This window comes from Callithrix jacchus, chromosome 6 (assembly GCF_049354715.1).
Source record: "Callithrix jacchus isolate 240 chromosome 6, calJac240_pri, whole genome shotgun sequence".
Lineage (NCBI taxonomy): Eukaryota > Metazoa > Chordata > Mammalia > Primates > Cebidae > Callithrix > Callithrix jacchus.
This window is the reverse complement of record NC_133507.1, coordinates 112173839-112198546: the sequence shown is the minus strand read 5'-3', so window position 1 is coordinate 112198546 and position 24708 is coordinate 112173839. Positions and strand designations below refer to the sequence as shown.

General features: G+C 41.0%; 1 protein-coding gene across 12 annotated transcripts in view; it reads right to left on the bottom strand.

The window, feature by feature from the left end:
- MYO1B (myosin IB) overlaps positions 1 to 24708 on the bottom strand; it is a 186285-nt gene that overhangs the window by 142179 nt on the left and 19398 nt on the right. For all 12 annotated transcript variants that reach the window (XM_035305163.3, XM_035305162.3, XM_078328048.1 and 9 more), the window contains exon 2: positions 12979 to 13122. In XM_035305163.3, the coding sequence (XP_035161054.1) occupies positions 12979 to 13113 (135 nt within the window). In that variant the 5' untranslated portion in view covers positions 13114 to 13122. The remainder of the gene's footprint in view (positions 1 to 12978; positions 13123 to 24708) is intronic.

Below are 24708 nucleotides of genomic sequence, written 5' to 3'. Positions count from 1 at the left end.
AGATCTTCAGAAGCCCTAAACCTGTGAAGTTTTCATTTCAATTTCCCAAATGACATTAAAATTTATAAATAAACTACAAAACACATATAAGAAAATCCCATAATGACCTATTTTTGCCATCATATACTTTGATGCTTTTTTAAAAGTATCAAATTCTCCCAAAACCTATTTTTAAAGCCTCTGCTTGCTAGGGCTCTAACTACCCATCCAATCTATCTGCTTACCTGCTTCCTTATTTTCTTCAGGATGAATTTCAGTTATTTGTTTACACATCTTTGGAATTCCTTAAAAACTCATCCTCAACTTATTGAACAGCTGGCATAGAATATACACTTAAGCACCTTTCTACTAAACTACTCCCAAATCCCCAAGAGATAGATACAAATTCTCTATTTCAATGTCCATAACAAAGGAGCACAAAGAAGTTAAGTGATATGACCACATTAGCTAGTAGAAGTGAAATCAAGACAAGGAGACAAGAATCTGTTCTCTTTTCATCAGAGCATACAATCCACGCTGTCTGTAGGGCCTGGGAAGTTTTGGTAAGAAGCATACAAGAAGAATGGAGGAAACTTGTGTTGCACAAGGCCATACAAAGCATCTTCAACCACTGTGTAATCAAGTGCTCCTCTGTTAGGCAAAAGCCTCCCATTTTACCACCTGAGAAATCCTTCTACCACCAGGAATAAACAAACCAGGAAAGGAAAAGATCTAATCATAATCATTCTTTAGCTTCAGAGAAATAAATCAGGACCATGGCGATATAAATGGCAATATTTATTTATTTAAATATCTTAATATGAATTAGTCTAAAATAACATCAAAGAAATATTAAAGAAGGTATAAGAGTCCTCTAGATCTGAATCTCCAGGAGTCTCCAAGTTATGCTACTTTTGCCTCTAAAGCATCAGGCTAGTGCAACAGTAATTGCACTTTTTGCCATTACTTCCAATGGCAAAAATCACAATTGCTTTTGCACCAACCTATAGTTCAATCCAGGATGGGCCAGGATTCAGGTAAGAATAACCCATCACAAGGCTGCACAATCACACACTGACTGACAGACTGAGTTTGGGCTACAAACCACTTAAAATCAAGCAACAAATTTATTAAGGGCTACCTTTATGCAAAATATCATATTGGGCATAGTAGGAAAGGTATGAAGCTCCCATTGTCTGTGTGCCTGGAGAGTTTATAATATAGCTTAGGAAGTGAGTCTTTTAGATAGAAAACCATAAAATTTAAGAGTTAACTACTCTAGATGCTAAAACAGATGAAACAGGATGTGATTCCTGGCTAAATGATCCATTAGTCTGAGTATCCTACTGTCTAATGAGTGCTCCAGGTTTAGATAAAAGTCACTATGAACTGCAGAGGTCCAAGAAAGCTCCAGAGAAGACAGAGAGCTTGAACGGTCTAAAAAGATGGGCATGATTTGGGCAAAGCGAAGGTCCCCCAAAGAGTGACATAAGATTTCAGGTTTCAGGTGATAGCTGAATGCCCTCCAGCTACCACCTTTCTTCTTCTTTTTTATTTAAGCTAAAATACCTTCTTTAAAATATTATTTTAAAGTACAATTTGCCAGGGACTCAGATACCTGCACACCCATGTATGTGGCAGCATTATTCACCATGCCCAAGAGGGGGATAACCCAAGCGTCCAGCAACAGATGAATGGATAAATAAAATGTGGAAGATACATAGAATGGAAGGAATATTATTCAGCCTTAAAAAGGAAGGGAATTCTGACACATGCGACAATACAGATTAAAACACGGGCAGAGGCACAAAGGCCTACTCAAGCTCATACCGAAGATAAAATGGAACAGCTTCCCTAAAACAAAGACATCCCCTGAGTAACTACGACTGAAGTAAAAAATTCCTGCTACAGACAAGCCAGGAGAAAAAAAAAAAGACTGAGATCAAACCTGTAGTGAGCCTTTGAACTTTACATAAGGAGTCTGAGCTTGAGTCCAAAAGCAGTTTTCAAGTGAAGTCAGTGGGGTATGAGGGGCCTAGATGATGAAACTGACAGGATTTGAAACCAGGTCATTTTGACCTAAGTGCAGTATTTAAGCTCTTTACTCAGATTATACCTATCTCATATCATAATAATCAATCTTCAATGTATTTGAAATATTGTGTAAGCCTTGGCTCCAAATTAGCTGGTAAAATTCTTCAGTTTTGTGTGAACATGGGCACATTATTTAATTTTTTCATGTACCAGTTTCCTCATCTTTTTTTTTTTTTGAGACAGAGTTTTGCTGTTGCCCAGGCTGCAGTGCAGTGGCATGATCTTGGCTCACTGCAATCTCCTCCTCCCTGGTTCAAGCGATTCTCCTGCCTCAGCCTCCCAAGTAGCTGGGATTACAGGTGCCTGATACCACGCCCAGCTAAGTTTTTGTATTTTTAGTAGAGATAAGGTTTCGCCATGTTGGCCAGGTTGGCCTTGAACTCCTGACCTCAGGTGATCCGCCCGCCTCGGCCTCCCAAAGTTCTGGGATTACAGGCATAAGCCACCATGCCTGGCCCAAGTTTCCTCATCTTTACAAGAAGAAGCATACTAGCTCCTCCCTCATCTAATTCTGAGGATTAAATGAGGTTGTGTGTCAAAACACCAAACACAGCACCTGACACACAGCAAGTATTCCATAAACATTACCTACTATAATTACATAAATTCATTGGGCTCTACTGGAATCTACTGGCCACTGTAAAGAGCCAAGTCAACACTTGAAAGACTATATAAAATATGTTAATACCACGGCTAAATCATTAATGAGTCCTACTATCTTGAAAACTTTCACAAATGATCTGTTTTGTTTTGTGTTTTGAGACAGGGTCTAGCTCTGTCACCCAGGTTGGAGTGCAGGGTACAATCCTGGCTCACTACAGCCCCAATTCCCAGGCTCAAGCCATCCTTCCACCTCAGCCTCCTGAGTATCTGTGACCACAGGTACACACTACCATGCCTGGCTAATTTTTGTATTTTTGGTAGGGATGGTATTTCATCATGTTGCCCAGGCTGGCCTCAAACTCCTGGACTAAAGCCATCTGCCCGCCTCAGACTCCCAAAGTGTTGGGATTATAGGCGTAAGCCATGGCACTCAACACAAAACGGTCTCTGTATACAGGAAATTGATGATTTTTAGGTAAGCATATAAGGTGTGTCTTAATAAAACTAATATTAAAAGTCTAGGATACTAAGAAAATGACTATACAAGACAAACCAGTGGGAAGCTTCAAAAATGACAACATGCTATTTACTCCAATGAGGAATCTACTCTCTTCTTGGGTCTCAGACTTTGGGAATTTGATCACAAGACATTAAGATGTCATGTGCCATGGTGTTTTTAATTAGACAACTGTAAGACTTCCCAAATTTCCTGGCAGAGGGCCTCAGTCTTTTTTTTTTTTTTTTTTTTTAAGACACAGTATGGTATTCCAAACACTTTGGCTGTTTTTTAGACACAGATCAAAAATGTGCAAAATGGCCTAAGTAAAAATTACAAGTATAAGGTCAAAAACAGACTTAGGTGTCTATCTGGGCCTTATATTTTTTAAAAATGTAATTCAGTGTATGTATCTCCTGTCTCCAGTCTCAGAAACATATTTGTGATACATATGCAATATATATATATATAATTGATGCTAATAGCCTAAACGTTACAAGGGAAGAGAATTGGAAACATTAGAACGTTTTAAATAACTTGCCCAAGGTTTCAAAATTAGTTAGTGGCAGAAGCAGAGTTTCATCCCAAAGCTCTGCATCCAAGACTATGACAATAAGACAGAGAACAGTGACTTGGTCAGGTTCTTTCAGCTGCTTGGCACACCAGTACATTAACTATATTAATGAACTCACCCAGGAACCCCTGACGACTATCCCAAGCTATAACAAATTTGGGACCTGAGGGTGATTATGGGTTTAGGACGGCTCTATGAACCAAAGCAACCCGAGTTTGTGAAGATTTCCTCTCCAGTCCTGTGTCAATGAGCCTCGCCCCTGCCCTGGTCTCTGCTTCCCCCCTCATATCTTTCATGCCCGCTACGAGCTGGTTCCCTCAGTTTCTACTCCATCAGCAGTCCACTTCAAAGCCTCTTATTCACAGGTTCTGTTTGCCCTTGACCTACCACATCCTCCTCTCAAATTCATCACTGCTAGGATCTTGATCCCAGTGGTATTTTATTTTTTCAGTATTTCTCAATTCAAAGTTTGAGGAAAGAATCTAATCTTGTTCATCTTTTTATCTAAGTTGAGCCTTAAATGGGTTCCTGGCCTTGGGTCAGGAGCCCATTCATAGGCCAGGACATCCCACAAACTGTGGCTGCCTACAGCGGCTGCAAGCTTGTCAGGCATAGTCCCGGCTGCCTAGTCCAAGACATGCCTACACTACCATCATATTATACTCTTGTTACTGGGCTGCAGCCAGTCATTTCAGACTATGAATTAAAGAACTATATATGAGTTCAATGCCACGCCGAAATACTGGCTAAAAATATCACCTCAGGCAGTCTTTATTTTAGAGCAGGATAATACAATACTGCCATATCTTTGTTGAGACAAACTGTCATGAGACAAGAATTTTCCAAATATATACCATTCTCCAGACTTAATAAAACTCTCTTATCTAAGACACAGCATGGTCCTCTGTTAAAGGGATAATATTTGCAATATGTCTTTAATATAATATTTATATGGTTAATTGAAAGTTGCAAATAACAAAAATGAAACCTGCTATGAATACCAAAGAGGGAGAAAGGAACACAGAAAGAGGGAAAGAGGTAGGCAGGGAAGGGGAGATGAGAAAGACCTTAATTAATGAAAATATCAGTGTCTTGGCCAGGCTTTGTGGCTCACGCCTATAATCCCAGCTCTTTGAGAGGCTGAGGCTGGTGGATCACATGAGACCAGGAGTTCGAGACCAGCCTGGCCAAAATGGTAAAACCCCATTTCTACTGAAAATACAAAAAATTAACCAGGCGTGATGGCATGTCCCTGTGATCCCAGCTACTTGGGAGGTGAGGCAGGAGAATCGTTTGAACCCAGGAGACGGAGGTTGTAGTGAACCAAGATGGTGCCACTGTACTCCAGCCTAGGGGACAATGCAAGACTCTGTCTCCAAAAAAAACAAAAAAGAAAGGAAAAGAAAATATCAATGTCTGAAACCCTGAAAAAAGTGATTCTGGATTTGAAAGTTTTTCAGACAGGGCACTCCACTTCCACCATGTGCCAGGCACTGGACTCAGGTGTCCCTTAATCCCCACCACAACTCAACAAGGTAAGTACCATGGTGACCGCTTTATGAGTGAAAGAAACTATATTACTTACAGTGCTCACAGTGACTGTAAATCACGTCACCAAGGTTCAAACAGGTCTGTCTGCCAAAAGCTCACACCTTTTCCCCAGTATGCCTTGTCATTTCACCCTCCACTCCTTCCAAAGCAGAATGTGAACAACAAAATTGCCTCTCTTTAGAAATTAGGATTATTATTAAAATTTTTCTGCACTACGGATATACAACAGACTCAGATACAGGTGTAGAGGGGACGGTTGAACTGGCCAGAGAAGGAATTGGCCACATGTCCCTTGTGCTGAATTGCTTCCTCTTCCTCCTCTCTCTTGTGCTCATAAAGGTGAAGGACCCTGTGCAGCTGTCAGTTACTTGCCATCCTGTGAACACAATGGAATACACTCTCCTCCCCGTATCTTCTCCCACCTCCCACAGTGGGGAAAAATCATTGTCGTGGCTTCTATCACTTTTCCTTTGACTTGAGAGCACCATGTAATGATCACCTATGACTTTAGAAATGAATGTGCTTGCTCCGCGTCACATTGGTTCATGTCACTGCACTGTTAGCACTAACTCAACACATGGCAGGAATACTGATTGTCATTTCAATTATTTGTCCAGGTCATTTTCAGATTGCCTCATTCCAAACCTACACATTCTTCAATATCACACCCAATTATTTTGAAAACTGAAAGGGCAACCATGGAAAGTCAGCAGGACTATCATTAAGAGCATGGACTCTGCAGCTAGACTTCCTGGGTATGAACCCCAGCTCCATCACCTACTCGCTGTGTGACCTTCGACAGTTACTTAGCCTTTATGAGCCTCGGTTTCCTCATATGTAAAATGAAGATAATTAGAAAACCTCTAGTGCATAGGACTCTAGTAAGAAATAACTGAATACTACATGTAAAGTGCTTAGAACAGCAGCTGATACTGATAAGGAAATACAAAATGTCCTTTGCTTTCATTTATCATTTTACCAGCCAATAAGAAACCAGTCTCCAAGGAATTAACTTATCCCAGGTCTCACAGACAATAAGTGGCAGAGCCAGGACTAGATGTCAAGCTTTTGCTTCTTGGTGCCACCACAGCGCTTTCAAAAGATGCAGATCTGATGTCAGGCCTTAATTTCTTCCAAATCAAACTTTAGGTTTAGCTTCAGCCAGAATATTTAAGTTAATACATTGCAAATATTATATAAATATTTCAAGTTCTATATACAGAACCTCCATGATGAAAAAACTCTTTAAGTTTGTTAAACAACAAATATGTGTCGACTTTGAAAATTCTAGGAGGAAGAAATTTTCCGATCACCTAAGGTTGTAAGAAAGTTTGCACAGGTTGAAGCTGGCAAGTTATTACCAAAAATAACTGTTGTTATAAAACTGTCCAAGAGATAGAACTGTGCTCAGCAATTAGACACAACATTTCCCTTCACCCTGATGATCTGCTATTTTTCACCAGCTTTATCTAGCCTTCTAAAGCTGTGTCTGCATTTCAAACACCAAAGCCACACTCCGGAAAGGTAACACAATTTCTTCTCCATGTTTATCTTAATGGTCTACCTTTGCAGGGATCAGAGTAAGCTGAGAACTGCTGATGGTAAACCACTCACATACAGCCAAGTCTAGGCATTTCACGTTAACAGGGCTGGATCCCCTCCTTCCTTCCCTACCTGGTCTAGGTGGGATTGGAGGTGGCATTAAAGATAATGCTCTCGTTCCACACAAACTCTGTTGGGTCTGGGTTACCTGGGTAAAGGTCTGCCCATCTAGATAAAAGACAACCTCCTCCTACTTCCAACTCCAGAACAAAAAAATTAGTTTTTAATCAACCAAAATAATCTTGAAGATTACACACCACTCAATTACTGTTCATGCTGGGAGTGGGCCTGTGATACTGAAGGAAGAAAACCACATTTTTATGATATATCTGGCTATACTATTTGAAATATTTTTTCCCAAAAGCATTTGTTATTTTATAATTTAAAATAAACATTTAAAAGAAAATTTTATAAAGACTAAAACTTGGCTGGGCACGGTGGTTCGGGCCTGTAATCCTAAGACTTTGGGAGGCCGAGATGGGCGAATCACAAGGTTGGAAGGTCGAGACCAGCCTGGCCAACATGGTGAAACCTTGTCTCTACTAAAAATACAAAAAATTAGCTGGGTGTAGTGATGGACACCTGTAATCCCAGCTACTTGGGAGGCTGAGACAGGAGAACTGCTTGGACCCAGGAGGCAGAGGTTGCAGTGAACTGAGATCGTGCCACTGCACTCCAGCCCAGGAGACAGAGTGAGACTCTGTCTCAAAAAAAAAAAAAAAAGAATAAAAATTGGAGAACAGCTGAGTAGCAGGAATAACACTCAGGTGGATGTCTGAACTTCAGCTCTGCTCTCTGCCAACCTCATCACAAGCCTACAAAAGGTTCAAGCCTCAGATGAGATTGCAGCCCTGCTGAAACCTTGACTACAGCTGGGAAAACCCTGAACAGAGGACTCAGCTAAGCCAGGTCCCAACTCCTGACCCCAGGAATAGCGAGATAATAAATGTATGTTATTCTAAGTTGCTAAGTCTGTACACTTTGTTTTGTAGCAAGAGAACTACTACTCCATCTACGCCAAATTCCCAGGAATAGAGATTATACCCATGTGTATAAATGAGAAGTGGTCTTGAAACTTCAAATAAATGTGTTAACCAGTATTGTGTTCATTAACTTGACAATATTTTAAACCAAATATAGATTACTTGTATCTTGAGTATCTTTCATAAAAGTACCTAATGTCATCCTTCTGGGAATCCTAATTCTAGTACTAACTTCTAAAACTTAAGACAGCTTTCCCTAGACTTTTAAAGTAGTCACTCTTACAACTACAATGAGTTTAACATAAGATTCTAAAATTAGACTAACTCAGGCCCCTATATCTAGATGATCCCCAACCTTACAATTCAGATAGAAAACAAACTAAATTTACTGGTCAGCACCAAATATACTTCTTGTCAGAGAACAGACACCTCGGTTCTCTGGTTTCCAAATTTGTACTGGGCCTTGTTCTTTCCTAAATTGTAGCTTTCCTGTTCCTGAATAGAACCACAGTCCTGACCAGTCACCCTAAAAACAGAACATGTCTGGCTGGATCACACTCAGCTCTGCCATTTCCTATATCACCATAAAAGTCCTACTACCATCCAACTGGCCTGGGGGCGGGGGAGGGGTGGGTGGAAGAAGGTCTGACAAAGGACAGAAAGCAAACAGAAAAGCAGAGTTCGGGAATGTCACCACCAGCATTTCCCAGCCGTTGACCCCACGGAGCCTGCCAGACCAAACGGCATGTCCTGCAGCGAGGCCCAGCTTGAACCACACTCTGCCAAGATGGTGGAATAAAAAGCAAATAGAGTCTCTGACCCTGTGTGTTGTACCATTGCTTCAGCATTTCCCCCATCTCATCTCACCTGATCCTCCTCCATCTCCAAACGAATGGCCCAAAGCCCTAACTGCGAAGACCACGTCAATATATGCAACTGTTCCAGATTTAGACTCAACGAGGCCACAAATGGCTATGAACCAATCCAGTGCTATTAAAACAAGTATGTCAACCCACCTCAAAGTGAAGAACAGATATTTCTGGAGCATGCAACTTACTCAAAGAAGGGTTGCAAGGGGTATATCAGTTCAAAACAATATGCATTAGAGAACAGAATAATGCTATGAATTATATTTGAAAGTAAAGATTTCAGCAAAATTTCCAAAAGGAGATCGACTTCAACCATACTCCAGAGTCCCTGGGGAAAGCTGTTTACTCTTCTCTGCCATTAGAAGTTCACCAGTAGAAAAGTTTGAGAAGCTAGCCATTGGGCGTACTTGAAGCCTAGAAGTCAAGCGACCAATGCTTCCCATGGACACATTCTTTAACGTGGCATCAACATAAAAAAAAGCCACTTTATTACAGAATTCCCTACCAAACCAGTGAGGAGTTCACAGTGGTTGGGTTCTTCAGCATCCACTGCCCCTTTTCTCATCCTACTGTGTGAACAGATACATTTGGTTGGGAACCCACCCCCTCACATACAGCCTACCTACTTTGGAAAACCCAGGCTCAACTCCAATCTTAGACAACATTTTCTTAAGCCGCTCAGGTCATCCCATCACCAGGTCACAGTCAATGGTCTAAGGAGGGTGTGTGACTCCAGCAGCCTAACCAGGGTAAATCTCGGACTCAGACTTGGAATGCCAGAAGAGAAGCACTGCCTCTCCTTCTAGCCAGCATGACGCATGAATGCAAAGCCAGGAACACTGCAGCTGATTTGCTGCTATGAAGTCTCGAAACGAAGAAATAGCCAAGGAAGGCAAGAGAGTAAAACACAAAGTCCTTAGAGATACCAGAGAGCCACTAAATCAAACCAATTCTGAAAGCAGAATGACTTTCTGGACTTTCAGGTGAATAAATGTGGATTGTGTGACGGCTACTTGCAAAAAGCATATCCTAACACAACCTGACATTTCCGAATAACTCCAGAATGCCTCGTCCTGCCCAGAGTTTCAGGTTTAGTACGAGAGGATGACAAGGGAGTCTGCTTCCAGGGTCAGCTGCTGGCTGCTGCAGATCCAGAGGATCACTAGGGACTGTGAATGTGCTAGAGAGTTGACAACTCATACCCAGGGGCAAAGCAATCCTCATGAGAGCTCTGGGAAGGCTAGAGGAGATGGATGGTAGGATGTCAGAACTTAACTTCCCAAATTACAGCTGGTTCACATAGGAGGTTGCTGAGGCTATGCGTATACCCAGACTTCAAAAGTCTGGGCCAAGGGTCTTTCTGTTCACTGGCCACCTTATCAAACATAGCTCTGAACATACAAATTACTGTTCAATATACTCACATGATGAATCATCCCTAGACAGTCACCCACTTTTATAATAGAAATGGAAGCTATAAGACCTTAAAAGAGATTTTTTTTAAACTGTATCTTCATTTTCTTGGAAAGAATTGAAAAACAGAGTGAAGTACAAGATAGTAAAATGTTGCATGGCATATTAACTTAGCCTTGGGCATCAAGCTAGCAATTTTGCAGCAACCCATGAACAAAAGTAAAGCAGGAGTATTCTCAGAATAAGAGCCAGAAATAGATTTCCCCAGGGAAGGATACATGGCATGTGGGGCTGGAGAGTGTGGTAATTAAATTTATCATGCAGCTTTTTTTTTTAATTACAAAAGCAATATATACTTGACTTAAGTCCTACAATACAGAGGTCTAAAAGAGTAACCTTCCCTGTCCCCATGCCCGATCCCACCCCACCCCACTATGGTACCCAAAGGTAACGTACCTGTCTCTCTGTACATACAGATACACACAAACATGTGTACATATGCCTATAAACGCATACACGCATCTTTTATGAAAGAATCATACTATACACATTACTTTACAATCTCTTTTTTCACTTAAAATAGAGAACACCCAGCCCTCCAACATGAGGTGTTTAAAGTCACAAAACAAAGGCATATCTCTCACAGAAACAATAGTCCTGAATTATCATGGAAAACATTAATTGATATGAATATCTGGAAGCTGAAATCAATTTTCTGCTTTGGTTCTATAACCAGAAAGGGCATTCCAAAAATAGTTTAGAAAATAAAATTACATAGAGCTGAAATCCAGACATTTTGTCTGCTGAAGACTCATGAATGTCAACCCTTGGCAATCACGTTAAAAAGGTGATGGTTTTATGTTTAGTGGCCACAACAAATCAGGTACCTGAATGCACGTAATGTGCTACTCTCCATCCTATTTTCAATTCATTTAAAAGTGAACTGTGCTTCTCAAAGCCAAAAAGAAAAATGATAGGTAACGTTAGTTACAATATAATTGATTCCGCCTATCTCCATCTCAAAGACCAATGTTTAAAGTCTGTCTTTTATTTGATATCAGACTTTCAATTAAAGCTGCAGAGCCCTCAGCTTTTCCACCTGAGAGCAGATCTGCTCCACTTGGAGGGAAGGTGACACCAGGCGGCAGTGCCAAGCCAAACAATGCCACCCCTGCTCTGCAGCAGTGCCTTATACCTTTTCCATTTGGATCAGCACTTTAAATAATCACATCTCTGAACTGTAAACACACATCAGTTTAGTATCCAGTTATCAAATTAAGACTGCACAAGCAGTATTCACATGCCTCATGTTACCCTCAACCTTTCCCCACCTCCATCAGTACAAGTTGAGAAGAATGAAAAGGTCAATTCCTAGATGATGACTACAATCCCATAAACAAATTACTCAAAATCATCCTTGAAGCATGGTTGGTGCTATGGCCTCAATGTTTGTATCCCCCTGAAGTTTTTATATTGAAAGCTAGTCACCAATGTGATGGTTCTAGGAGGTGGGGCTTTGAGAGGTGACTGGGTCATAAGAACACTGCTCTCATGAATGGGATTAGTGCCTCATGAAGGAGTATTCCTCTTCCACCACGTGAGGACACAGTCAGAAGGCACCATCTATGAACCAGAAAACAGGCCCTCACCAGACACTGAATATGGCCTCATCGTGGACTTCCTACCTTAGAACTCCTGAGAAATAAATTTCTGTTGTTTATAAGCCACTCAATTTATGGTACTTTGGTAGAGGAGGTCTAACAGATGAAGAGAGTTAGCTATCTAGAAAAGAGAGCTATATATGACATAAAATAATATAGCTGATAATTTGCATATAATTTTATAAAATATATTACTTCCACAAAAGTTATAACTGATCCTACTTGTATCACTGTATTATCTCTTTATTTATACTTCCTCCCTAGACTGATAGACACAAAAATATTAAGCATGCCCAATAATCCTTCTTCAAGCACAGATGCATATTTTAAAAAGGAGGAAAGGAAACTCAGGAAGTGAGGCAGAGTCCACTAACACTACTCCTATCTAATACATTCTGTTTCCTTCTCAGCTGCAGGTACAGGGAATCAATGCCTCACTTCTTTGGTTTAGTTAACAATACACCTTAACTTCTAAAGATGCTTTATGCAAACTCTAGAAAAGCTGCATATAAATGTACTTTTATCCATGTTTTAAATATATCTAGAGAACTTGACCCTGTGAAATGCTTTATGAAGATGTTTTACAACAGGAAATTTTCTCCTACTATTGCATATAAACATTTATGCTTTTGTTTTTGTATACGGCATTAGACTCTCGCATAGCAGGACATGACTATCCCCAAGTCTCCAGAAACCAAGTACATATTCTTATTTGATAATCTCCCCCTATCCCTCCTAACTACAAGTGTCAAGAAGGTTCATGTCTTTTGTGACAGTTTACTGCCTTGCATTTCAATGAGTAGATCTCCCTGATTAGCTCGTGTTAATCTTATGAAGATATCCAAGAAGATAAGATGACAATGGATTTCAAAATTCTTCTGAATTCCTCAGGGGACAGTATTCTACTTGCTTTAGAATGCCCCCAGCAGCCACTACAATACTTGCATACAGTGGATCATAGAAAGCAGACTGACTTGCCTAATCCACATTACTCATGTGCCAAATCAGTAAAACCTCAACTCTGAGGGTTTAAGCAAATACCACTGGACTCAAACAGAGAGAAAAAAGAAAAAGAGTCTTGAGGAAGAAAAGACAGCTCTGTGTCACAAAATACAAAGTCTAAACACCACAGATGACCTTCATGTGTACTTACGTATATTTCACTGTGGTCAAAACGCTTTTTGAGGTTGTTGATGAAGGTCTCCTCATTGAGAGGTTCTAAAAGAACCATATCCCCAACTCCAATCATATTGTCCAGAAGTGACGTTTTCACCTCCATTTTGGCCATGATCTCCAGCTGCAGAAGAGAGGAAAATGGGTCAATTTAAACGAGCAAAATAATTTCAAGTAGGTTCTTGGCACTACTGCAGAAATCCAACACTAGTAGTTCCAAATGACCCTCACCAGCCTTAAAAAATGTCATAACCTCTCCTGCCTATGCACTACACCAGGAGACTGACTTGGCTGCAGCTGCCCATTTCCAACCTGCTGCCACAAATGAACCTCCTTCCCAGTCCATCCTCCCGGTAAAGTCCACTTACAGAAAGAGCCACTAGAAAGCCATGGTCTTCTCCTCAGCAGAGAGTTGCAAAACTCCGGAGGGGGGGGGGAACCCCACCCCCACTTTCCCTAAGCCCTTAGGTACCAATGTCAGACTTGAACCTACAAGAACCTGATTCCTCCAAGATGATAAAAAACGATGCTGCTAACATTTGTTGTTTACTTGCCATATATCAGATACGATACTAATAACTTTACATTCGTTTACTTGCCACATATCAGACATTATGCCAAGAACTTAACTTTAATTTAACACTCACAATAACTCTATGAGGTAGTTATTGTTATTCCTACTTTAAGAAAATTGAAACTCAGAGATTATGAAACTTGCTATGGTTACTTAAAAATGTTTTGCATTTGATGTACCACGTTTAACATGGCATCTATGGGAAGAAATTTCCTTCCAGACATTCAATGCTGACATATAACCGACTTGTAAATCACAGGCTGCCAATATAACATAACCTGGTAAAAGTGGCCTCCATGTTCGTAATTCTCGTTCCAACAGACATGCCACTGTTAACATGCAGTACACAGACCAGAAATACTACAGTTTCCCTTTGGCTCAATGTGGAAATCTACAGAGTGGAAACAGAGGCACACTACGAAGGCAGCATTCTACCCGGCTACTAACATGCCTAGTGCCACCCAAGAGCAGAATGCTAATCCCCAAGGTTTCCAATCTGATCACTGTCAAGAGTACTAAAAATCTTTCAAATTTCTGAGCATAGGAGTGTGTGGGATGTGTGTGTGTGCGCACACATGTCTGTATTACTTTTCCTAATATCACCAGAACTAAATGGTGAAATGGTAGAACTAAATTCATCTGGGCCATTCTCTCTAAATGTTTCCAATGTAGAAGTCAGTTTTATATAACTTCAGTGTGCTGATACTCAATACTTCAGAATACTAATAAATACTTACATATATACCTGTCCCTGATAATGAGTGGAAAGGACATTTGATTCTTTCTGTTAAGGAGTCACTCGGGCACACTATGTCTTATAAAGGTTGGTCTGCTTACTGAAGTCTCAGCAACTTAAACAAATGTCTTCTTTCAATTCTACTTTAGAACATCCTGCAGGTCTTGCAGAAGCAACAGAAAGTACATTTAGTTGATCTGGTTTAAAGAGAACTGGAAAGGGCTAGTAATGAAAAAATTGATTATTATTAATTACTAGCAATTTATATGGACCCACAAACATACCCTCTTTTTTTTTTTTTACATTTTTTTTTTCTTTTTTCCACCTAGATTTCAGAGGAAACACATCCTTTTTTACTGATCCTATTAAAACAAGTTTTTGATTATAAAAAGCCAAAAGAGAAAGACTAAGATGAAACTGAGAGGTTCTCCCAGAAACAACAAAATAAGGAAGCATTTAACACTAAAAAGAAAAACAATAGAGTAACTTTTTTGTGACTGTATGTTTTAAATAACTTTATGCCAACTCTACCTGAAAAGAACAGTGCCAGATTATGATGAAAACCCAACAATGGTGGCCCGAAGAATTGTTCTGTATATTTTGAAGTTGGTGGGGCTCTGTTTTAGAACAAAACTGGTAGGGGCAGGAGGCACGTGTCATGCTATGGAAATGCAACAGGAGCCATGGAGACAGCGGGGCCAGAGCCAGAGTCCACAGAAGGACTTGCACAGGAACAGGACCATTTGTCACAATAAATTTGTCCACAATAAATTAACATTTGAATCAAAGTTCAAGTTCTCAGGCTCGTGTAATGCCAAAAGCACTCTAGCTGCCATGCATTACATATCATTTGGCAGATGAGGGAAGGCGGCTTAGGGATTAAGGAAGTCAACCTGAGAAGGGTTTCAAAAATAACTACCTCAAACCAGCAATTTAAATTACGCAAAGAGGTTGAATACAAACTCTGCCCCAGGGTGGGTTCCTGTATATAGTCTATTTATAGGAACAGCTGCAGAAAGGCAACACAGCTTCCCTGCAGGTAACAATAATTAAGCAGCCAACCTTTCTCTATAATTACCTGCTTCACCATATTGGAAAAGATAGTGAAGGAGGTAATTACAGATTTATATCTAATTTTTACGCCTCATCTCAACTTTCTAATCCAAAGAGGAATAACAAATGTTGAATTATAGGCAAATGGTAAAAAGTGAAGCCCTCTGAAAACACTTTTGCAAACCAAAATACAACAAGGCAAGCCACACTGAAAAGGTGACACCAAGATTCACTGAGTCATGAAACAATTTTGCTTTGTTTTGTTTATCTATTTAGCATTTAAGGACTTTGGGAGAAGATCCAGTGACAGCCTACCTCACTCTCAAGGTAAAAACAGGACACAAAGGAAAAGGTGTGGGGGTACTTCCATATCTTCCTACAGTAGTTTCTGGGATTGTGATCACCATCTCCAGCCTTGGTTTGGTTCACTTCGACATCTCAATGAAATTAGTTGGCATATTGGCTCCACCAAAAGAATCCATTTGTTTTTCTTCTCTGAAGGAGTTATGTGCTTAGCACAAGTTTCAGAATCACTTGCTAATGCCACATTTCCATAAACCATTTGAAGAATTCACATGGGGCTATAAGGAGAGTTAAATGGAATGTATGTAGAGCACTGGGGATACTTTTTGTTTGACACATACTATTATAGATCTACCTCCTCCCTTCCAAGAGCCCCCACGGTAATCCATGCCGTTCTGGGGAAAACAATTTTACTCAGGTACCAGGAATGAGCATGTGATCTAGGCTACGTCAATCAATATATTCTCATCGTCTAGCCACTGTAACTGATTCAAGGCTGGACATGCGACTGAGCTCGAGACTGTGGCTTGGAATACTAGGACAAAGGTTGTCTCTGGATGGCATGACTTGCAGATGTGACCTTGGAACTACTGCAGCCATCTCTGCTTTCATGGGGAGGGTTGGTAGGAAGAGGAAGATGACACATGGAAGAGGACAGGGCAAGAAAATTACCTAGAATTGGCCAGGTGCAGTGGCTCGTGCCTGTAATCCCAGCACTTTGGGAGGCTGAGGAGGGTGGATCGTTTGAGGTCAGGAGTTTGAGATCAATCAGCCTGGCCAACATGGTGAAAACCCACCTCTACTAAAAATACAAAAATTAGTCAGGTAGTAGTGGTGCCCTTGTAATCCCAGCTACTCAGGAGGCTGAGGCAGGAGAACTGCTTGAACCCAGGAGGTAGAGGTTGCAGTGAGCTGAGATCGCACCACTGCACTCCAGCCTGGGCGAAAAGAGTGAGATCCTGTCTCAAAAGAACAAAAAAAAGAAAAAGAAGATTAACTAGAATTATTAGTACTGGAGACTTGATGACATCCCAAATGTCTGGATCAAATTGCACTTGAAGCTTGCCCCAGCTCTCAAGTTTTCAGTGATGTAAGTTAATTATCTTTATTGTCAAAGCTGTTTGGGTTGGATTTTCTATTTGCAACAGAAAGCATCTTACCTAATAAGAGACTGGTACCAGGAAGTGAGGTGTTCTAAATAACACACCAAAAAGCAAACATGGCTGATCAGGCTAGAGGACATGAGGACCTGCTGTCTTGGACTGACATGATGATCATCTTTGCTATTTAATAGTGAAACAGTTAAATGGGCTAACCATGGCCCATTGTATCTAAAGACGTGGACCTTTGTCCCTGTGATGTTAGAGAATATGAGAAAAATTCAAGATGCCAGTATATGGGTTGGCTATTTCCTTAGGATTTACAAGAAAAAGACAAGCTTGCTGTGAAACTGGACTGTCTGAAAGGCCAGAGAGGAAAACATGGCACTGCTCAGAGGCTCACCCCACCTGGAGGTGGAAGACAGACAGACATAACCTATCCCAAGCATCACCTCTGCCTCTGTGGCCTGAGAAAGAAATAAGCCCTCCTGCCACGCAGACGTAGCCCAGGAGAGGTGCCACCCCACTCTACTGCTTCTTATGCTTCTTACTAGTCCCAGGTGAATTTACTACCAAGAACTATGGCAAGCTGCAAAGTACCAAGGCCAGGAAACAAATTCTCAGACCATGGTCTAGTTCCAAAATCTTGAGACTTAGCAGTATATTCAGTTTGAGTTACTAGTCCAGAAAAGCAGTCTTTTTAAGGGTGCCAATTTAGGCCAGCCACCAGCCCACTAACTGGTGCCAGGCAACTCCACAGGCTGTGCCAGCTCTTTCCAGCTGATAGTCCATCCAAGAAAAACAAAATATATTATTACAATGGTTCCTTCCCCTATCTACTCTCATCTCAAGAACTTCCAAAGTAACTACTATCTATATTTCAACACACACTAATTCATTTACTAGTATCTTTTGGAAAGTTAAAATACTATTTAATATACTGTCAGCAGCATTTCAAAGGTTCCTCAAAATCCAAGAGAACGCAGCATAAACATCCTATAGCATCTTAAAATAGCCATCTGTGGCCTACATATAAACTTAATGATTCTACCTAGTCATTAACCTTCAATTGCAAGCCACCTACCATATGTCAACATCATCTGTGCTCAGACCCCTAACACAAAGATGACTACACAAAACAGCACATCCATGTGAAGTACATGGTCATTTCATTATTCAATATCACAATGATAATACAAAGAAGTTATTCCAAATTAATAATTAATTAAATAATAACTAAGAGATGGAGGATAAGCTAAAATGAAATTTATCTTATCTGGTGCTCCTCCATTGAATCCAAAGCTCTCAGAGTACCACAAAAAAGAACAATGTATACACTGAAACACTTTTATTGTAGAATTTGAAAGAATATTCACAAATCAGAGCTAAGGTTGCAATGACTAATAAGAATATTAAATCACTAATGTAGTTTTAAATTTGAAGGAACTTCTTTTTTTCTTTTTTTTTTTTTTAATGAAATAGGATCTTGCTATGTTGCCCAGGCTGGTCTCAAACTCCAGGTTTCAAATGATCCTTCTGCTTTGACCTCCCAAACTGCTGGGATTGCAGGCATGAGCCACTACACTTAGTTTGAAGGAACTTTTAAAACAAAGCCAAAAGAGTCATTTCCAGGAAACTTTAGTGAAAGCAGTTATCTATTGCTTTGCTAATTGTAATTGAGAACATTTAAAACACATATATTATAACATCATTAGCAGTATAACATCATTAGCAATACATACCCGAGGCAGCACCTACAGGGACTCTTCTTAACATAGTAACAAGTGTGTTTTATCTGACTCCAGTTCCACTCATTAACCTCCCTGTATAGTGGTCATGTACGCATGACAGCACCTTTTCTAGAAAATCAGCTCGCTGGTGTCAAGAATCACGCCTTGTTCAACTTTATTTCCTGAAAGCACGGTGCACAGCCTCTTGCACACGTAGCCATTCAATGATATACAAAGGGAAAACAAGTATGCAAATTTCCGACTGACAACTGAGTCATACAACAATGCAGGTCCTCACAGCTGCCATCCTTTGGTTTGGTCACAGCAGACCAGAAGGCAAAACAATGACAGTGGCTTCAAGCTACTTTGATCCATTCCTCCAAAAACATATTATCAACAAAGGGCAGGAAACAGAATTGAGCCAGTTGGCTTCCAACAAGATCACTAATGCTTTTAAGAATAACATGAGAAACATATTTAGGTAAGAAAATGGGGCCAGCATGGCAAGATTTCATGAACACAGTAACTCTCAGCAAATCCTGATGGCAAAACAAAGGCAAAAGAGGCGCCAAGTCTGTAGGATGTGGTTTAGTACCTAACATAATGAGCTAAGGGACTGAGAAAAACTGGAATTTCCTTCCTAGATCTTTTAAAATAGCACCAAATCTCATGTCTCTGAGAGAGGTTAGATTAAATTTCCATTCAATTCAGTTCAACCAGTTTTCACAGTATTGAATCCTGTTGTGTTGCTGGCATGGTGTAAAATGCTAAGAACACAGTGAACATCGTCGTACCTCCCCCTCCGGGCATCACCCTCTAGGAACTCACAGTCCAATAGGAAAGTTAAAGAAATAGGCCACTTTTGAAATTTTCAGTAACCTTTTTAATAATTAAAAGTAACATATGTGCACTATAGAAAAAAATCTAGAAAATGGAGATGAGCAAAAAGACTATAAACCAAATTCAGCATTCTTATGCTTTGGTCTAAATCCTTTTGCATTTATTAGAATCCTTTTGAAAACTGATTTTTACGCAACCAATGAATTGGCCACCTTTTCTTGTTTTGTAAATTTGATATGCTGTTTCAAGGTAGGAATGTGAAATCATTCCATAGGAGCTGAAATTGTGGCGCTGCATCAGTAATGCCCCCATCACTTTTAAATTCAGCCAAATTGCATGGCTATCTGCTCCTTTATGCTTACTTTCTCCTTTGCCCCAAATTAGCAACCCATATTATCGACAGCCTGCCTACCAATCATCTCTACCACTTGGCTGTGTCGAACATCTCAACACATGTCCAAAATTTGTATCAATCATCCCACATCAAAATACAAAAAACAAACAAGGAAAACCTCTTATTCCCTCTAAATTCCACAAAATAACAATTGACCCATCCAGGTTCTCATCCTTGGCTTCTCCCTTTCTCTTGCTTCCTCCCCCATAACCAACCTCTCTCACTGAGTCCATCACCTTGATCACTCTCACCTCTATACCTTCCCCTCAAGAGCCTTCTAAGGGGTCTCTCTGCCTTGTCTAGCCACCACAGCCCTGCCTTTCCTTTCCCCCATCCCACACTACCCAAGTTACTTTTTCAAATCACAATCTGATTAGGCATACCCTCCTTCCTTCAAACCCTTCAATAGCTCTCTAATGCCTTTCAGCCAGCATTATGATTCTTTAGCAGATCCTCCAACAAATTAAACAGAGTCCCTACATGACTGAGAAACTCCACCTCTGGATATATACCCAAAAGAAGTGAAAGAAGAAACTCAAACAGATGTTGGTACACCCATGTTCATAGCAGCATCATTCACAAAAGCCAAAGAGTATACAGAACCCAAGTGTCCATCAATGGATGAATCGATAAACAAAATATGGTACATACACAAATTGTACAGTCCAATCACAAAACAGTACTCAGCCTTAAAAAGGAAGGAAATCCTGATACATGCTACAACATCAATGAACCTTGGGAGCACTATGTTATGTAAAATAAGCCAGTCCCAAGACAAATATGATCCCACTTATATGAGGTACCCAAAATAGTCAAATTCATAGAGACAGAAAGAAGAATGGTGGTTACCAGGGGCTGGGAAGAGAGGGTAATGAGGAAGTGCTGTTTAACAGGTACAGTTTTAGTCTGGGGTAATGAAAAAGCTCTAGAGATAGTGGTGAAGGTGGCACAACAGTGTGAAGGTACTTAATGTGACTGAACTGTACACTTAAAACAGGTTAAAATGGTCGATTTTATGTCATGTATATTTACCAATTCAAAAAAAAATTCCTTAGAAGAGAACACATGATTCCACAGCCTGACTCTTGCCTTCCTCCTGAGTCCAATCTCTCCCCTGCAAAGTCTCCCCTTACACACACACAAAGAAGCCCAGGCCTGCACAGCTCCTTAACCAGACCACAGCTGAGTGGTGGGTATAAATCAGCCCAAACAAAGCTTCCAAGGACCTGCCATCAGGACACAGACACCATAGTCAGGTGGCTGTGGGCATCAGAACAGGGAACTCTGTGGGCACAGAGATCCAGGGAACAGGATATCCTGCGGCGAACCTTCCCAGGCTCCCCCAGAGGAAGTCTGTCTGAAGAGAAGAATGAAGCACAGTGACAGACCATGGGGGCAGACATAACAGCTCCCTTTGTTGCCCAGAGTGGTTCTAGCTGTAGGTCCTCCAGAGATTCTGCTGAGCCTCTTATCAGACAAAAATACCCCCCAACTTAAACCAGTGTCAATAACCATTCCTCATAGGAGTCATGCTCTGAGTAAGCCAAGTCTTATGGACCGAATGCTTGCGTCCTCCCAAAATCCATTATGTTGAAGCCCTAGCTCCCAGTATGATGCTATCTGGAGGTGGGTCCTTTGGAAACTAATTTGGTTTAGATGCAGTCAGGAGGATGAGGCCCCGCCATGAAGAGATCAGTGTCCTTATAAAAAGAAAAGGAAACAGGGCTCACTCTTTCTCTGCAGTGTGAAGACACATAAAAAAGGCAGCCATCTGCAAGCCAGGAAGAGGACCCTCATCAGAAATGGAATCTATCAGCAACTTGATCTCCCACGTCCCAGCCTCCAGAACTGTGAGAAATGAATGTCTGTTCTTTAAGCCACCCAGTCTATGATGCCTCGTTACAGCAGCTTCCTCAGACTAATACCTCAAAACACTTCCCTCACAATTGTGAGTTTGTTTATCTGCTCTTCCCCTGGAGAAGGGAGGTTTATATTCTCAGTGTACAAAGTCCCCATGACTGGCAGTGTGGCTGACACACAGGGTTCTGATGTGTAGAGAAAATAAATAAATAAATAAATGCACAGTAGAGAGGTACAGCCCATTCTTCTGTCCATGACAATTTCCATCACCACTACCCTTCCGCTCCAGGTCATAACTGGCAAAGGACCATCAGAGAGCCTCGATGACACACCAGGAATGTCTTCACAAAGGATTCAAGTCAGAAACCAAAGAACAAGACACTTCCTTAGTATTTACTAACCAAAAAGGCAAATTGGGTGAAAACTGGATTCTTTAGGACAATTTACTCAAGCAGCATTATTATCAAAGGTTATGGGGCTGGTAGGCCACACAGAACCACTTGGGGTGCCCTGCAGGGCTCCCTGAAGCATAGGAGAAAGTGGGTGTCCCAACGTGCATTTGTGAAAAGATCTAGGTGATGGCTGATTTTCATTCCCACCTACACACTTGCTTAGAGATATTTATATAAAGTGTGTCTATTCATGGCATTTGCCTCACCAACTATAGCTCTCTCATTTTCCAATCTTTAATTAAAGCCAACTATATATTGAGAACCTCCTCACCCCATTTTCGCTAAAGCTTCCTGCTGAAAATGTCTAATGGAATGCTAGTAGGACAGCTTTTGTCAGAATCTTGGATTATGGAAGAATAGAAACAACTACTGGGCAATTTCCATAGAGTATGTTGTTGCCTTGTGTTCAAATTCTGGCTAATACAAAGGACATGAAATTACCAGGCAATGAGGAAATACAATAGATTGAAACAGGAAGTAAAAACAAACAAATGGATAAAAGCAAACAGAAGCCCACATGCCATACCTGACTCCAACCTTACGAAGCTGTGAGTGGGAGGGGCATTCTGGTTATCCACGGGTTAACACCCTAGGTTCTGTCTCCACATAGGCAGAGAGGGGCCAGAAACACCAAGGTAGAGGTCTGTTCTGAGTATAGAGAAGCTGGCCTTACCAACAAAAGCAATCGACATGGAGATACCCTCAATAAACCACCCTCAATCCCCCAGCACAGACCAGTTATTAAGGACTGAAAGCATTTAGAACCTTACAATTCACAAAGTGATGGGGGGGGAAAGTTTTTTGCCCAACTGTAGAAAGTGAGAATGACAAGTATACCACCTAGACTAATTAGCAGAAAATTCTGAGTCAAAAATAACAGCGGTTGCTGCAACAACACGGAAGGTTTTGGATTACCAGTGACCAACTTTCACTTGTGACGTAAAGGCAAAATTTCTAAGTGCCTCTGTTTATAATTAAAGAGCAAGGAGTGAGATCTTAGAATCCCAGGCAAAACCTTCTTTTAAAAAAGAAATCAGTGGACCCAGCTGGTTTCTAGAAGATCCAGGGTGAGGATGAAGCTTTTCGATGAAGCTTTTCTGACGGGTCTGAAAATGATCTTTCATACCTATTACATATATCCTTCAGTCTAATTCCTAAGTCACCAAGCTCTTCAGAACACTGCACCATTTTTCAAAGAGAGGTTTTGCTTCTATATTACAGAAGGCTTGCAGCAATAATTTACTACAAAGGATCCTTTCAATCCACCCGTGTGGTACGGCACAGGCTGTGGACCACAGACCCAGGCTCAAATCCAAAGGAATTCATTTCTAGAATTCAAATTTCTAATCTAAAAACTCAGGGATGACAATATCTATTCCACAGGGTTGTTATGTAGCCTGACTGAGAGAGCCAACTTATTAGATGAGTTTCACCCTCTCCAATGTCCATTTCTTCTTCTGACCCCGAAGAGCTCACCTACTCTCTGTCCTGTCTTCTGGGAGATGTATCCAGGTAACTAACCTAGAGAGTTGCCTCATTTGCATTTGACCTTGCATGAGGTTTAATACCCCGAGGAGGAAATGCACCAGCATCACTGACCCTGCAGTCATTTCCCAGAGGAAGCTCTGCAGAGTCGTGGCAGGAATAGCTGCCAAAGGGCAGGACAACTTCAGAGAGTGCAACCCCCACCCCAAGGCTGCATCTGTAAGTCATGCCCTGCCTCCCTCTCCACCCCCTCAACACAGAGCCCTCACCTGCCAACCCTAGAAGGTCCAGAATGTGCAACATAGGGGAACCTGTGTCATCACACTATACAGCTCACAATGACTGGTAGGAGAATTAATGAGCTAACGTCTGAAAAAGGGCTACAAGTTCCTAAGGGACAAGGTAGCCAAAAACTATAAACTGCTGTTATATCCAGAAACACAAACTCAGCTGTAGAGAGGAACACGCTAATTATAACACACGGACTTCTCAATGTGTTCCTTCGAGGCAGATTTTAAAAATTCCAAGAAGTCAGTGTGTTTAGATTGGCAAACCTGAGAACCCTGGAACCCCTAGGTGAACATAAAACTGTTAATATAACTGGCATGCCCGACTCTGATTTGTTCCTGGTGGGTGCACAGACGCCAAGAACGACGGGTGATTATTGAATTGAATACAGCCACCAGGGGAAAACCAACTTCCCTTCCAAATGAATCAGCTTATTAATCAGAGGGTCACAATCTTGCTCCATGTGCTAAGATCCTCACCAAAGTCTTACACCACTTATAGATTCGTTTCTCAGTTCTCTCTATACTTGATCAAATCATGCAATAACTCAAGGGACTCCTTCATTATAAGAAAAAGTAGTGACTTGCACCTGGTAGGCACTCACATAGGTTTCCCTGTACTATTACGGTGTTTTTGGAGGCCATTCCAGATTAGTTCTGAACAAAGACACTCACATAAAACAGCCTGGGGTACAGCAGGGGCCTTCCCATTGTTCAGGTTCTTTCCAGTGACCGTGGAGAGAAATGTACTGAATTTAGCGCACTATTCTTGTGTGTGGGCTAAGGAAGCAAATTATCCCTCCAGAAAACAACAGCTTTGGCATTTTGTGACAGACTGTAGGTTACAACGACTACTGCAGTGGTTCTGGAAAAAACGTCCACAAGATCCAAGCTGC